The sequence below is a fragment of the Triplophysa rosa genome, linkage group LG5 (assembly GCF_024868665.1).
Source record: "Triplophysa rosa linkage group LG5, Trosa_1v2, whole genome shotgun sequence".
Taxonomy (NCBI): domain Eukaryota; kingdom Metazoa; phylum Chordata; class Actinopteri; order Cypriniformes; family Nemacheilidae; genus Triplophysa; species Triplophysa rosa.
The window spans coordinates 25,096,237-25,112,739 of NC_079894.1; the positions used below are offsets into that span (position 1 = coordinate 25,096,237).

At 39.9% G+C, this 16,503-nt stretch overlaps 1 protein-coding gene across 4 annotated transcripts in view; it reads left to right on the plus strand.

Annotated features, from left to right (window-relative positions):
* The window catches only part of pip5k1cb (phosphatidylinositol-4-phosphate 5-kinase, type I, gamma b), a 71,045-nt gene extending 60,344 nt beyond the window's left edge, over positions 1-10,701 (plus strand). For 2 of the 4 annotated variants that reach the window (XM_057333516.1, XM_057333515.1), the window contains 7 exons: positions 3,330-3,378; positions 4,663-4,747; positions 4,835-4,996; positions 6,301-6,433; positions 7,273-7,311; positions 7,458-7,571; positions 8,403-10,701. In XM_057333516.1, the coding sequence (XP_057189499.1) occupies positions 3,330-3,378; positions 4,663-4,747; positions 4,835-4,996; positions 6,301-6,433; positions 7,273-7,311; positions 7,458-7,571; positions 8,403-8,700 (880 nt within the window). In that variant the 3' untranslated portion in view covers positions 8,701-10,701. The remainder of the gene's footprint in view (positions 1-3,329; positions 3,379-4,662; positions 4,748-4,834; positions 4,997-6,300; positions 6,434-7,272; positions 7,312-7,457; positions 7,572-8,402) is intronic. The other 2 variants (XM_057333517.1, XM_057333513.1) reach the window with 2 other exon arrangements.
* The last annotated feature ends 5,802 nt before the right edge of the window (positions 10,702-16,503 follow it).

A 16,503-nucleotide genomic window follows, 5' to 3' on the forward strand; every position in this document is an offset into this window, starting at 1 on the left:
ATGACAGAGAGTGTAACGGGTATAATATTACCCAAATTTTATTAATAATGTGTTATATTACTGCGTTACAGCAAAAACTAATACATTACAGTAATCTCGTTACTTTTGTAATGCGTTACTCCCATCACTATATTTGAATCCCTAATTTTTTTATCTGGGGATGGAATGTGTTGGTAAATTATCTTTAAAATAATTTCAGGCGGTGAATACATTGTTGTAATGCATGTTACTGAGAGTGTAACGGGTATAATATTACCCAAATTGTATTAATAATGTGTTATATTACTGCGTTACAGCAAAAACTAATACATTACAGTAATCTCGTTACTTTTGTAGTGCGTTACTCCCATCACTATATTTGAATCCCTAATTTTTTTATCTGGGGATGGAATGTGTTGGTAAATTATTTTTAAAATAATTTCAGGTGGTGAATACATTGTTGTAATGCATGTTACTGAGAGTGTAACGGGTATAATATTACTAAAATTTTACTAATAATGTGTTATATTACTGCGTTACAGCAAAAACTAATACATTACTGTAATCTCGTTACTTTTGTAATGCGTTACTCCCAACACTGATCGTGGTAATGTCTAATGTTCTGTATATAGGGCCCGATGATTTCCGCGATGCGAAAAATGCGGACGGAATCCCGGCTTAAAATCGGAATTTGCTGAATAACACGGAATGGCACAGAATCTGGCAAATGTATCACTTCTTAACCAAAAAGTAGCACTGAAAATAGCAAATTGTGCTACAAATGACGTTATAATTATTCAGATGCAGTTTAAATAATCTGCTTGTATTGTGTGTCTGTATTATAAGTGGTTCGGTTGCCGCGTATGCGTGTGGAGATTTCTTTTGCGGCGACCCGTCAAAATAAAAGTCCGGTTAACTTGAATAAGTAACAACACACACACATTTTACCACACCAACCCCCTTGGATTTTTTTTATAATTCGACGACCACGGAGTATATTATTTACTTTAGTAAATGGAAGTTAAAGTGCTAGTAAAATTATAAAAATAGTATTTATTTAAAAATATATATTACTTTATTAAAAATAATACTTAAATTTAATTAGTCCTGAAATTAAAAGTAAAAGTAATACATTACTCAACTCAACTTTATTTATATAGCGCTTTTTACAATTTTCATTGTTACAAAGCAGCTGTACATGAAACATATTGACTATAAGCAAAACAATTAAAGTTGTACCTGTAAAAACAAGAAAAAGGTGAAAACACAGAAGACAGACATACCCACATACAAAACACTCCACACACACAATATGCACACGTACTAACACACATAGACATAGACACACGGACGCGCACACACGTACACAAACAAGTACGCACACAAAGTGAGAGCAAACATTTAAGATAAAGGAGAGAGAAGCACAGGTCAAATATAACAGACTATAAATTCCTATATGCAATATTAATTAAGTAAAACTTTAAAATTCTAAAGCAGCCCCCCCGGCCAGGCAGATAGTGCAAAAACAGTATGCAAACGGTGGCGAGGAACCCAAAACTCTAATCGAGAAAAAAAACCTCAGGAGAACCCAGGCCCAACCAGGGGATTCCAGTTCCCCTCTGGCAAAAGCTGCTGCCTCTGCACAAGCTCCAGAGAGCTTGCACAACAAGGCTAAATAAAATAAATAAACTTAATAATAAAATAAATTATAGTTTAAGATTATCATTAATAATCTAATAGCATTTGAAATTTTGTGGTGAAGACATGTCAAGAGACCGCGTCCTTCTTTATCCAGCTCTATCATCTCAGCTCTTGTCAGGTCCCCACTTCCCATTCTCCGCTCTACCATCAGGTCAGGCCATGAACTGCATCCTGCTCGCTGTGGTAACCTTGGAACAATGAGACAAGACTGGCTGAGAGTAGAGTACTGTTCTGTACTCTTTGATGCAACAAGTACATCAGTTGTGTTTTTGGTTCCGGTTGATCTAACTTAAAAATGCAGCCTAAACCCTCAAGGATTTATATTATGGAAGTTAGTGTATGCAAGATTAAAAAGATGCGTCTTTAGTCTAGATTAAACTGACAGAGTGTGTCTCCTCCCGGACAGTGCAGGGAAGACTATTCCAAAGTTTAGGCGCTAGATAGGAAAAGGATCTACCACCTGCACTTGATTTTGAAATTCTAGGTATTACCAACTGACAGGACGGGGGGCTGCTTTAGAATCTTAAAGTTTTACTTAATTAATATTGCACTATAGGAATTTATAGTCTGTTATATTGACCTGTGCTTCTCTCTCCTTTATCCTAAATGTGTGCTCTCACTGCGTGTGTGTGTGTGTGTGTGTGTGTGTGTGTGTGTGTGTGTGGTGTGTGTGTGTGTGTGTGTGTGTGTGTCGTACTTGTCTGTGTACGTACGTGTGTGTGTCGTGTGTGTGTGTGTGCGTGCGCATCCGTGTGTGTTGTCGTGTGTGTGTGTGCGTGCGCATCCGTGTGTGTGTGTGTGTCTCTATGTCTATGTGTGTTAGTACGTGTGCATATTGTGTGTGTGGAGTGTTTTGTATGTGGGTATGTCTGTCTTCTGTGTTTTCAACCTTTTCTTGTTTCTGCAGGTACAACTTTAATTATTTTGCTTATAGTCAATATGTCTCATGTACAGCTGCTTTGTAACAATGAAAATTGTAAAAGCGCTATATAAATAAAGTTGAGTTGAGTTGAGTTAATAAAAAGTTGTTACTCATCCAGTTTTTTATATCGACTATGCATTCCATTATTCGATGAAACTGCTGTGTTTCATGAGGCTTCGAGGAAATATAAAGTTGAGTATCATCAGCATAACATTACTGTAGATGGTAGATGGTTTTTTATTAACACAGTTAAGAACATTCTACCCTATTTTTTACATGTTTTCTCTGTATGGTTCAAAGTGTCCATAGTAGGTTTTTAAATATAGTTTATAAGTGAGTACTATAGTTTACTGAAGTATTTTTTCATGTCAGCAAAAATATTGCTTAATATTGTACAGTAAAAGACGGAAAACATGGAATCTAGAAAAATAAAAACGGAAAAATGAAAAAATTCAACGGGATTTGGAAAAAAAACTGATTTCATAGGGCCCTATGTATATCGTCCAGCCCTAGACTGCACTAGTATTAAATTAATTTACTCTTATACTTGGGTTAGTTTTACTCTTAGATGTGTAACATTTCTTTATTAGAACACAAACCGAACGCACTGAACGATCAACAGGTACATCATCCTCAACTATGACTAAGTCAAACATGTTAGTCAGATCCTATATCCATGTGAAGTCACATCACTGAATATGTAATGTGTTGTCTCTTTCTCCTTTAGATTGATCAAGAAGTTCGAGCACACATGGAAAGCTCTGGTTCATGATGGGGTGAGTGTGAACATTCATCTAAACTCCAGTGTCAGTGTTTATGTGTGGCGTTGTGTTCAGTCTGTAGATATCGTGAGCACCGTTCACATCTCTTTCCCTTCCTAATCCCCTGTTCTGTCATTTCTTCTCTTCTTTGATCTTCTCTATTTTTCTTTTTTGTTCTCTTGTGGGTCAGCAGTTGTTGGCTCACTGTTTCTTCCCGGAAAATTATTTTGCTCAGATGTTGCCCTTTCATAACTCAAGATATTTGATGTTGATGATTTGAGTTCTCGGATTACAAATGTATAAAATGTTATATCTAGGTTCCAATGTAATAGTATATAAACTAAGAAAGTTATGTACATTGTGTTTCACATTTTGAGGTAAAGATGATTACATTCTAAGAAGATGATGACATTCAGGCAGTCCATGTCAGAAACATTACCCTTTTGTCTTTATGCACTTCCTGACCATTGGGCAGGGTCCCAAGTTAAAGGTGAATGCTAAACTCAAGGCACAGATGTGCCTTTGTCTCTATGATAATGTGAAGGTATGGGCAATACTGTCAGGCTGATTGGATTAGCACCTATGCATTTGAATGACACTGTTATGCTGATGAGATCAGGACTGGGAAAATTCCGGTAACGGGCTGATTCCTGTACTGCATTTGCATGCTTTGTGTAAATCGTCTCCACCTCAATGTATCCCTCCCCCTTGAAAGGTATGAAACTCTACTGTGCTGAACTAAAAGTCAGACTTGGATGACTACAGCGGCGCATGCAGCGAGTCCTCAATAATGAGAACTTCTGTATGAAAGATATCCCAACGTCTCCTGGTCTCTGCTTCGACGAGGAAAAAGTTTCCTACAGTATCAACTTGGTCTCAGATGTTTCTCCTAAAGTTGCTTAAGAGAATCAAATGAGAAAGAGTATGGAGGTGTAAATGAATGTAGATTGTAGAGGTCAAATAATCTGGATTTGAGTAAATGTGATGAGAAATGTTTGAGTTCATATTGAGATCTTCAGTAATATTGACTTTTGATTGCAGACTTGACAAATCTGAACTCAGTTTGACACATTGTTGTTGACACCTCTTTTCAAACTCTAATGACAGACACATTTTTGAGACTCTTTTTCTCGGGAGAAATATCTGAGATTTAAGAAAACGTTTTCATTTTCTCTCCATTTAATCTCATTGATGTCTAAGAGAAATAAATTAGATTTTATTTGTGATTTTTCTTTCTTGTGAGTTGGGATAAAAATTTAACAATCATCATACTCATTTTTATATTCTCTCGTGTGTCAGGACACGGTTTCTGTTCACCGGCCGAACTTCTACGCTGATCGTTTCTTTAGATTCATGAGCAGCACTGTGTTTAAGAAGAGCACATGTGAGTAACTGATTGTGTTACTGAAACGTTAAATAATCAGCCGATGGAGACACATAACATTTGATTGTAAACCTGTGTTTTCTTCAGCACTGAAAGCATCTCCTGCTAAGAAGGGCCGCGCGGCACTGACGGTGCCCAAATTCAGCGGCCCCGGTCCGGCCTGGTCTGCCAGTCAGCTGCCGTCAGAGAGAGATGAGAACGCATATGATCTGAGAGGAGCTCGAAGCTTTCCTGTGCTGGAAAACGATGGTGAAGAAAGACCCTCACGATACTGATATAACGTTTGACATTATTGTTGTTTTCAGCACAGTGTATATTCAAAGTGTTTGGTCCCAAAATGAGGTAGCTCCGTTTTAATTTTTTTTCAAAAATCATGTTTTTATTATGTTATCATGTTTTTATTATGTTAGATAGCTGTATTTTTTTTTTGTTATTATGGCTTATATCAAAACAAAACAACTGCAGTTTGATTGATATTAATTGGATCTCAATCTCATTTTGGAACCAAACTCTTCATGTGAACATTTTATATACTGCATTGCCAAAATGTGCTGTTTACTACCAAGTACATATCTATTTTCAGTGTGAGAAATGAACCCAAATTAATTTAATTTTGACATCATTTGACTTGAATACATGTAAAAAAAAGTACGTAAAGTAACCTGCAATTTTACATTTTAAACAGAGATGGCGATTGAGAGACAGAAGTTATGAATTGCAAAACAACATTTGCTTTCTAATTTAATTAAATTATTAAAGTAACCGTCTTCCTTATAAAAAGAAGTTTATTTACGTGTGCTGTTTATATACTTCTTTTGAAATAAAAATAAGAATGTATACTTTTTATGTACATTTTTAGAAATAGACTATGTATTTCACAGAAAACATAATTTTACTCTAGTGTACTCAAAGCTTACTACTGTAACGCTTAAAAGTACACTAAGGGGGCGATTCACATTTCACGTCTAAAATCGTGCGGAAAACGTGAAAAAAAATGTTAAAAAGTTGAAAAAAAATTCTTGATGCGCCGCCGATGTGCCTAGAAAAACGTGAGCGTCGCACCGCATGCGCATGCGCATGCGCATCGTGACCGCATCACTCCCTATTTGCGCGTGCCTGCAGCGTGTCTACATTTAAAATAATGAATATGCATGCGCAAAAGACGCGAAATGTGAATCGCCCCTAAAAGTACACTTTTTTAAACTAAAAGGTGGGCTAATTTGTTTTCTAATTTAGAAAACATCGAATACTGAATGTTGAATACATGGCAATATTGCAAATTTTATTTTGTTCATAGAAAAATTGTGAAATACTATAATAGTATCAGAGAAATAACATTTCTAATTGTGTCAGTTAGTATGATATGACAGGTATCATATTGAAACATCTTTACATGTAAAACGTACACTTACAAGTATACTAGTACATACTTTATAAAGCATACGTAGAAATATACTTGAACTTTGCTTAAGTGTGTTTAATCAAATTAAACCTAAAGTGTACTTATTTTTTGTTGGGCTGTCGCTCTTGTTTCATTTTTTCTTCTTTCTCAGGTCTGCCGTCTTGCACCCCTCCATCATTTGAAGAAGCGACCACAGTGTCGGTAGCCACCACACTGTCCTCTAACAACTCTATATCTATACCTGAACGCTCTCCATCAGACACCACAGAGCACCCACGCTACAGGTGACACGCTTCACACACCTGTGACAGTTCACCCAAAAATGAAAATTGTGAAAGTTTACTCATTCTCGAGTTGTTCCAAATCTATATACATTACTTTGTTCTGTTAAACACAAAGAAAGTTGTTTGGAAGAATGCTTGTAACCAATTGACTACCATAGAACTGTTTGCTGTCCTACATTATTCAAATTATCTTCTTTTGTGTTCAACAGAACAAAGAAATGTATAAAGCAATTTTTCCTTCTGTGGTAGTCAATGGTGGCCAAGAACTGTTTGGTTACAAGCATTCTTCTAAATATCCTTCTCCGTGTTCATCAGAACAAAGACATTTAGCCTATACAGATTTGTAACAACTCAAGGGTATACCGCAGGAAAGATTTCATAGTTCTGGGACAATTTGCCGGAAGTACTTTTTGTTGTGTTCGCACCGCAGGAACCGGCCGGAATTTTTGTTCTAGGGAACCTTTTTGGAGGAACACTTTAGCTCCTTCTCCGAGGCAGGGTCTAAACCAGCAGGATAGGAATGTTCCGTGATGTAAGCAAACACTGATTGGCCGAACTTCTGTTGTTTGGTTGTTTGTTGTTGTTCGACGGACGCGCTTAAATGAAGTTGCTGTCAACCGGCTTACGTCACTGAATAGTTCCTTTTGCCGGTGCGAATGCGATCGGGCAAATGGCTTGAGGGAAAACTTTCTTCCTGAACTTATCCGGTCAGAAAGCGCCTTATAACGACAGAATTTTCATTATTGGGTGAACTGTTCCTTTAAGTCATGGAAATAATCTCATTCTTCACCAGAGCGCGATCACATACTGTATATAAACTCTTTCTTTTGACTTCACAGGAGGTACACGATGTCTTCTGTGAAAGACGCTGAGGGAAGGTGAGCAGTGTGTCTTTCGTGTCTTATGTGACACATGAACACAGACTGTTGAGTTGATTTGGAACATGAATGTTTGTGTTTTTCTGAACGTGTCAGTGAATGCATTATCTCTTGGTGTTGATTTGCTGGTGTTGTGTGTTCTTCAGGACACAGGAGGTGGTTGATGTTCATGAGGAGGTTCAACAGACCATCACTGTACAGGTGGAGGTGAAGAGAGAGAGAGACATTGAGGAACCGGAGGACGAATCTCCTGACACCAAGTACATACTTGATTCTTCTCTATGAAATCTCAACGGTTTGTGTACAGTATTGTACAGCCAGCAGAAAATGCCTCTTATCATTATTTGGAATGTAAGGATTCACCGTCAGTCGGTTGAGACGTTAAAAGAATCGCAGTACATGTTTTGAACAGCAGGGGCCGCTGTTTTTATGCAAACTTGGTAAACGTGGATCATGTGCTGATATTTTTTAGTCAAAGTTAGGAAAAGCACAGACAGTCTTAGTTTGTTTATATTAAAGACACTTGTATTTTTCACTTTTTATTTGATTTTGAAGATGTTTTAAAACTGCAATTTAGTTTTGATATTTAGCATCAAATATAATTTTCTTTCACAAAGAATTGTGCAGCATTAGAGAAATAATAAAAGGGCAGTTATTCATTTTTAATTTGCCTCAAATCATTCTGTAAAAAAATTGTGAATAAAATCGCATTGTGAGATCAGAATCGTGAATCGCATCGTGAGCTGAGTGATTCGTTACATCCCTAATCATCTTACAATACAACACAAGGGTTTAGATTTTTTTTGTTTCTTGATTTATTAGTTATAATAGTTTATTAAAAATATGAGGAGGGTGCTTGACTGTATCAGGGATTGTTCTCATGTCCTCTGCTGTTAACATTAAACATTCAAAGATCCTGTGTCTGAATTTTTATGCTTGAAGGACATTTTATGAAAATTTTATTCTCCCTCTTGAGTTTTAGTTACTCATATATGTTGTTCTTTAAAACACAAAAGTTCTTCATGGACCTTGAAAATGTTCTCCAGTTAGAGAACATCTTGAGCTTGAACATTTTTATCTTTTTTTTCCAGAGTGGATGTCCCGACTCCAGCACCAGAGACTGATGTTACTGACAACCTCCGACTAGAAACAACTCCTCCAACACACATACCATCAGCATCAGTTACCCAGGCAACACTTCCTGAGGACACACATACCCGATCGACAACTCCCGTCAACACGACTGCATCGCAGGATCAGACGTCAGTGCAGTCCTGTACCTGTCCAGACCCGACGGCACAGATCTCACAGTCTCACAGCCGTGAATCACTGGAGGAGGAACTCGCACACTCATCTGACATCTGCTTCGTAAGTCTGAGACTGAACTGAGAGACGTGTGCTTTGTGTTTGATTCTTTGTTTTTGTTTTTTGAGCGGATGATGGACAGGATTGTATGATTGCGATGATTTGTGTCAGGTATCAGCACACATACAGGAGGACTAACAGGACTAAAGTCACATTTTATAAAATGAAAAAAAAAAAAAAAACAAGAAAAGGAATCTCAATCATTTGGACTCAGTTTGTAGAAATGTGAAGTTTTCCCATTTACACACACTCACAGTGATGCAAACATTAAGTACACACAGACACTCACACACACACACATTTACACGTGCCTGTGATGTTTTCCTCTGTTCATCTCTGTCAGGGGTGTGAGGGAAGAACCCAATTGCAGGCAGCGGTTAAGGGGTTAACAAACAAGGATTTATTAAACAAAACACAAAACAAAGACCCATGGGTGGGTAAAACAACTATAACAAGGGGATAATACACAGATAACTCAGGAACGTAAACTAACTAACACTGGACTAAAACAACACTTGACAAAACTTACACTAGACTAGACTTGAATAACTCACAGGCAGGAACAAGACATAACGTCGCATGATGCATGGAGCAAGACAAACGAATCGTACAAATCGAGCAGATCAAACGAATTGTGCAAATTGAGCAGATCAAACAATTGGTACAACTGATACAAAACAAACAAGCACAGGACAGAAGACACAAGGGCATAATATAGGGGAACTAACAAAGGATAATTAACAAGGGACAGGTGTCTGGGATGAAACACTAATGGAAAGCTAAACGAGAGGGGCGGGGCCAAAGACGAGACCATAGAGAACGCACATTATGTCGTAACAGACAATAATGTGCTTCTCTCCACACCAAACAAGAGGTTCTGCCATGATCCTGCCACAAGACCAAGAAAGACATGACATGATGAGGCAGAATGTCATGTCCTCACAGCTGGAGAAAATCTGACTCATCACTTTATTGTGTGTTCTTACAATATTGCCAAAGCGTTAAACATATAACAAAAAGACATACAGTACAATCAGTACAAACATTACCCTGAAATTAAAATTAGGTGCTAAGTAAAAGATACCATATAGAATGAATCATAAAATAAACTATATGTAAATAAACAAGTTGACTGAAATATAAACAAAATGTACATTTGTTCTCTCTCTCTCTCTTTTGTGTTTACATACAGTATCACATGTTTAAAATCAAGGATTTGATCATATCTGTTCTTTATGATCGTCTTCTGTAAACAATCCTTTTATTACATCTTTAAAGATTTAGCATCAACATGAAATGTTGTATTTAAACCCCATAATGTGACACATTTCTGATGATAAAACGGTCGTGATTCTTGATGTTGATTGGTCAATGCAGTATTGTGCTAGAATCAGTATATAGTCAAGTTTGCTTTATTGCTTTTATTGCTTTATTCACTAATGCTTTATTGCTTTAGTGAAACAGGATTCAGAAATGTGAGTTTCCTCTATCAGGAATGAAGCTAATGTGGGGCTGAATATAAGAAGAACTGGTGATGTTGGAGTAAAAAAATCACAAACGTTCTCTTTTTGCTCATCTTCTCTCTTGATTTACTTTCATTAAATATCATCACACTTTTTTCTGGTACTTTCCCTTCTATTCTGTGTGTGTGTCAGTATGCTGAAGGCAGATATTGGCTGTATTCTCCTGTTCTTCAGAGAAGAGCGCTGAGCTCCTGCAGTGTTGTAAGTGAAGTGTGTGTGTGTCTCCCTCTCTCTCTCTCTCTGTTTTCTGGGTTCTTCACTGCAGAGTCTCCCAACCTGACTTCACAGTCACAGATGAGCTGTATTGACACTCAGTTGAGGTCTCCGTTATGTTTTACTGAAGAAGCTGATTAGCCTGGCATGTTTCTCTGATGTACTGCTTTTAAAAAAGAATTGAACGTTCACATAAATGTTCACACTGACACTTTTTTAAATGCAGACTGGCGTCTTTCTTACTCTGAGCACAGTTTGAGACATAGTTGAGATCTCTATTTCAAATAGGACTTTTGTAAATTAGATCCGAATAAATGTATGATTGTTTAGGTTTTTTATATTTGGTTTGAAAGAATGACACATTTTAATTCAGCATGTACCTTACAGAACAAAATTGTTAATCGTCAGCTAACATTAGCTAATGCATTTACTATTATTAATAGCACCTTATTGTTAAGTGTTACTGTAACGAGGAAGGCGGGACGAGAGCCGCGAGGGAACGGTGCGAGGCCGGTGACGGGAGTGATAATGAGTGTTAGCTGCGCGTTGCACCGGTCTCGCATCTCTCACGGAGGAGCTACGGAAGCATAAAAGGACGAGCGACAGGAGTGTATGGCGAGAGAGGACCAGGCTTGGACACTGTGTTAAATTTTATTTATGTTTGTGTGGCCGGCAGTTGACCGTGAGGTAGCTGTCGGCCCTTTACTTTCGTTTTGTTGTTTATTTTATTAAAAGTTTATTTAATGTTCGCCGGTTCCCGCCTCCTTCCTTACTTTGAACATTGTTACATTTAGGGCTGCACGATAATTTATCGTGATACCACTAAATCCTATTGTAATCGAGCTGGCTGCCATATGCAATGTGTCGATATTTTTTAATGCGTAGCTTGTCCGTGACGCACGTCTCTGGGATCAGTAGGAAATGCTGCTTGATCTAAAAGCAGTGTGAGTTTGAGTCGCTTATAATGTGCATTTGAAAAAGCATGTCATGAACGTGGGTGGTGAGGACACGGAGACAATGACAGAGGACCCAAGTGCAGACAGCGGGTAAGGGGTTAACAAGACATTTAATAAAATATAAATACAAAACAAAGACCCACGTGGGGGTAACAAAACAACAAGGGTATAAAACATGACACCAAGGACTAACTACACCTAACCAGACTAAGACAACACTTGAATTAAATACAAAATAACTAAACTACACTGACAAGACAGGAACTCACCACATATGACACACACACGACAGTACAATGAACCAGCACGAGACAGAAGACACAAGGGCATTATAAAGGGGATAAATCAAGAGGGGACAGGTGCAGGACATGAACTAATTAACAAACAATAACGAGGAACGAAAGGGCGGGAACAAGACGCCACACCGGAGAGGGAAGACCAGACGGGACAAAACGACTCTCTCCACATAAAACAAGAGGTTCTATCATGGTTCTGCCACTAGGTCCAAGAAAAGCAAGACAAGGTGGGGCAGAACCATGACAGAAGCCCCTCCTTAAGGAGCAGCATCCTGATGCTCCTCAAGGAACAAACAAGACTACACAGACTGTGACAAAAAAAACATATACAAAACATGACCAAAAACGTGATACATGAGAAAAAAAAGTCCAAACAAAGACATGGTGCCGGCACGAAGGCCGGCTGGACAGCACATGGGCCGGCTGGAAGGCCGGCTGGACAGTACATGGCGCCGGCTGGAGGCCGGCTGGACAGACATGGCGCCGGCTGGAAGGCCGGCTGGACAGTACATGGCGCCGGCTGGAAGGCCGGCTGGACAGTACATGGTCGCCGGCTGGAATGGCCGGCTGGACAGTACATGGCGCCGGCTGGATGGCCGGCTGGACAGGACATGGCGCCGGCTGGATGGCCGGCTGGACAGGACATGGCGCCGGCTGGATGGCCGGCTGGACAGGACATGGCGCCGGCTGGATGGCCGCTGGAGGACTGGGCAGACCGACGTATCACCGGCTGGGCAGGCTGGATGTCGACATGACAGGACAGGATGTTGGCGGCTGGGCAGCGCTCTCTGGCAGCTGGGAAGCATCTCCGATGGCTGGGCAGCGCTCTCTGGCAGCTGGGCAGCAAACAAGGACAAACACACACAAACAGAGTCGACTCAACAGGCCTGGGCACCAGCTGGGAGGCCGGCAGGGATCTGCGGCGGGAACAGGACACCGGCGGCCTCAACCCTGGAGGGGAATCACGACGACCTCAACCCTGGAAGGGAGCCCGGCGGTCTCGATCCTGGACGGGGTTCCGGCAGTCTCGACCCTGGAAGGGAGTCCGGCGGTCCCGACTCTGGACTGGAGCCCAGCGGCCTCTACCCTCGAAGGGAGTCCGGCGATTCAACCCTGGAAGGGAGTCCGGTGGCATCGACTCCTCCCGCTGAGATCCCTCTGTCTGCTGGGTCCAGATTGGTTGGTTCATTCTGTCATGAACGTGGGTGGTGAGGACACGGAGACAATGACAGAGGACCCAAGTGCAGACAGCGGGTAAGGGGTTAACAAGACATTTAATAAAATATAAATACAAAACAAAGACCCACGTGGGGGTAACAAAACAAAACACAAGGGTATAAAACATGACACCAAGGACTAACTACACCTAACCAGACTAAGACAACACTTGAATTAAATACAAAATAACTAAACTACACTGACAAGACAGGAACTCACCACATATGACACACACACGACAGTACAATGAACCAGCACGAGACAGAAGACACAAGGGCATTATAAAGGGGATAAATCAAGAGGGGACAGGTGCAGGACATGAACTAATTAACAAACAATAACGAGGAGACGAAAGGGCGGGAAAAAAGACGCCACACCGGAGAGTGGAAGACCAACAGGGACAAAACGTCACTCTCCACATAAATCAAGAGGTTCTATCATGGTTCTGCCACTAGGCCAAGAAAAGCAAGACAAGGTGGGCAGAACCATGACAAAGCAACACCCGTCAAACATGATCATTATAAATATACTTTATTATCTAAGGCAGGATGAGAGCCGTGAGGGAATGGTGCGAGGCCGGTGACGTGAGTGATAATAAGTGTCAGCTGCATGTTGCACCGGTCTCGCATCTCTCACGGAGGAGCTACAGAAGCATAAAAGGACGAGTGACAGGAGTTTACGATGAGAGAGGACCAGGGACCTCATGTACAAAGACTTGCGTTGATTCCATACTAAAACATTGCGTACGGACAAAGCTGTAAATGTGCGTATGCACAAAAATCTCATGCCAGACATGAAGTTGGTGTGGAGGAACGCACATTCTCACGTTAATTTCACTGTTAGTACATCCGATCGTGAGTGTGAAAGCTGGCGTACGCAAAGTTTTTGTGCGTATGCGGCGTTGATACATGAGGCCCCTGGACACTGTGTTAAGTTTTATTTATGTTTGTGTGGCCAGCAGTTGACCGTGAGGTAGCTGTCAGCCCTTTACTTTCGTTTTGTTGTTTGTTTATTTTATTAAGTTTATTTAATGTTCGCCAGTTCCCGCCTCCTTCCTTCCTTACTTTGAACATTGTTACAGTTATCAAAAAAATATATAGAAGAATATATATTTTCTTTGCGTAAGGATAATCTTTTCCATTACATCTCGGGTTGGGAAACTCTGTGTTAGACTTTAGTTTTAGAGTTCAACATGAGGTTTTTATTATAGATTTGAAAGTTTTCTTCCAGATCAAGGTAGATTCCCTTTAACTATCAAATAGATCCTTTGTGATTTATTGCTCACTACATAGGGTTAGTGGTGTGTAGAGGTGTACACTGCTGAGTAGTGTTAGTAACTTAGTAACCATACTATACTATATAAATGTGGTTGTCAGTTCTGAACACTGACTGCGTGAACATCGTCTGTTCGAAATGGAATACTAAAGCACTGCTGTAGTATGTACTGAATACTAAATGTTGCATATTTAATACTCTGAGGCTCAGTTTCACATACAAGGCTTAAGGCCTACGCCGTTGCCTACGCAGAGAAGTGTACCCTACGCATAGGCGTGTACCCTACGCCAAAGCCTACGCATGGACGTGTACCCTAAGCCGTAGCCTACGCATAGACCTTGTTAAATTTCTGGTTCCTTATGAACACTAAATTTCTTTCTGTGTTTTGGATCACCAGTAAAATCAAATCATAAATAGGTTGGATGTTGTGAGAGAATTCTTCTGCAGATCTGGGAGCACAAAAACAAGACACAGAGAGGCATCAAGCTTTTGAACTCATTTATTTTAGAAACTACAAGTCTTTATATACGGTGCCAAAAGACATCTGGCAGGTTTCATATGTCCAGGGATTCACAGAATGACCAAATAAGGTATAGCAGTTCGGACAAAGAATGTTTAGCTTAGAAGGAATCCTCTCCTCCCAGGAATAGCCAGAAGGAATCCCTTGCTCCTATATAGCCAGCAATGTATTCAGTGAGCTTAACAACTTCACAATTCTTTATTTTGTGGGCTTGTATTCATTTATGCGGAAATTAAACCTAACAGTCACTCAGTGGCGTAACGCAAACTGCGGTGGCCCTCCCACAAGAGTGGAGGCGGGGCCCCTTTACCATATAATAAAATCAGCGGAATGCTGATTTGTAACTTACCAGTGCTATGCCACTTACTGGACCATATTATTTTGTGTCAAATCTATTGGACTAATTGCACGTATAGCCTCGTACGGCTCACTTGGTTCCGGTTATGTATTTAATGAGCCTATGCTGCCCATGAAACCTAAACTATTTGAAAAAAGATACTAAATCGTTGTTGAAATAAAAATAAATAAATAAAAAGCTTTAATGCAGCATAAAAGGATCTGAGAAAGCAATGGCTGATGAGCGTTTCACCGTTTCTCCTCACACACAGGTCCGTTTCAGACATTTAAACGCAAACCACATGTTTGTGGTTGTCTAAAATACCAGCACAGACTTCAAATAGGCTACTGGTTCATGCGTGAGAGTGCAGTGACCTGACGAACACACGCAAAACATGCTTTTATTAAATGTTTGAATCACTATGTTGTGTCATTATTTCATTGACAAATGTATATATCCATAAGTAAATGCAAATTTTGTTATAGGCCTATGTAAAAAGTAGTTATAACTAGGGCTGCAACTAACGATTATTTTGATAATCGATTAGTTGGGTGATTATTTTTTCGATTAATCTGATAAAAACGTAATTGCATCTTTTGCTTTTAATAAGTAAATCAGATATGGGAAAAGTATACACAACTGAACTCATTAGCCTTCTCCCAAAATGTTGTGAATGTCTCCATAATTAATACACCTGGTGAGTTGATTCAGGTGTGTCATATTAGAAGCAACTGACAATAGTCTCTCCCAAACGTGGGAGCGAGGGGAGGGGAGGGTCGGCCAAGGAAATCATTTTTTTTGTGCCATGAAAAGTGAGATATTGGTCATTCAAATGTAGTGAAGTACAGTAAAAAGTAAATAGAAAAAGTAATACTTAAGTACACTTTTTGAGTATTTGTACTTAAGTACAGTTCTCAAGTAAATGTACTTCGTTACCCACCTCTGAACTAAATAAACCACCAAATCAGGGTATTTAGCCTATTATGTACTTTGCAAAGTGCAAACGCCACAAATTGGGTTTTACTAATATAATCTTTAATTTTGTCATTTAAAAATTACACCTCTCCCTTTTAAACTTTAAAACTGCGCAGCTTGAAGAGATGCATGTAAAACACGTCTGACTTTAAAACTGCGCACCTCGCGCTGCGCGGAGAGACGCATGCACCGAGAGACACGTCTGACTTTAAAACAGCACAACTTGTGTCGCTCGGAGAGACACGTCTGACTTTAAAACTGCGCACCTCGCGCTGCTCGGAGAGACGCATTCACTGAGAGACACGTGTGACTTTAAAACAGCACAACTTGTGCCCCACGGAGAGACACGTGTGACTTTTAAACTCCGCATCTCGCGCAGCACGGAGATACACGTGTGACTTTAAAACTGCGCACCTCGCGCAGCACGGAGAGAGACGTCTGACTTTAAAACTGCGCACCTCGCGCTGCACGAAGAGGCGCATCCACGGAGAACCACGTCTGACGTTAAAACTGC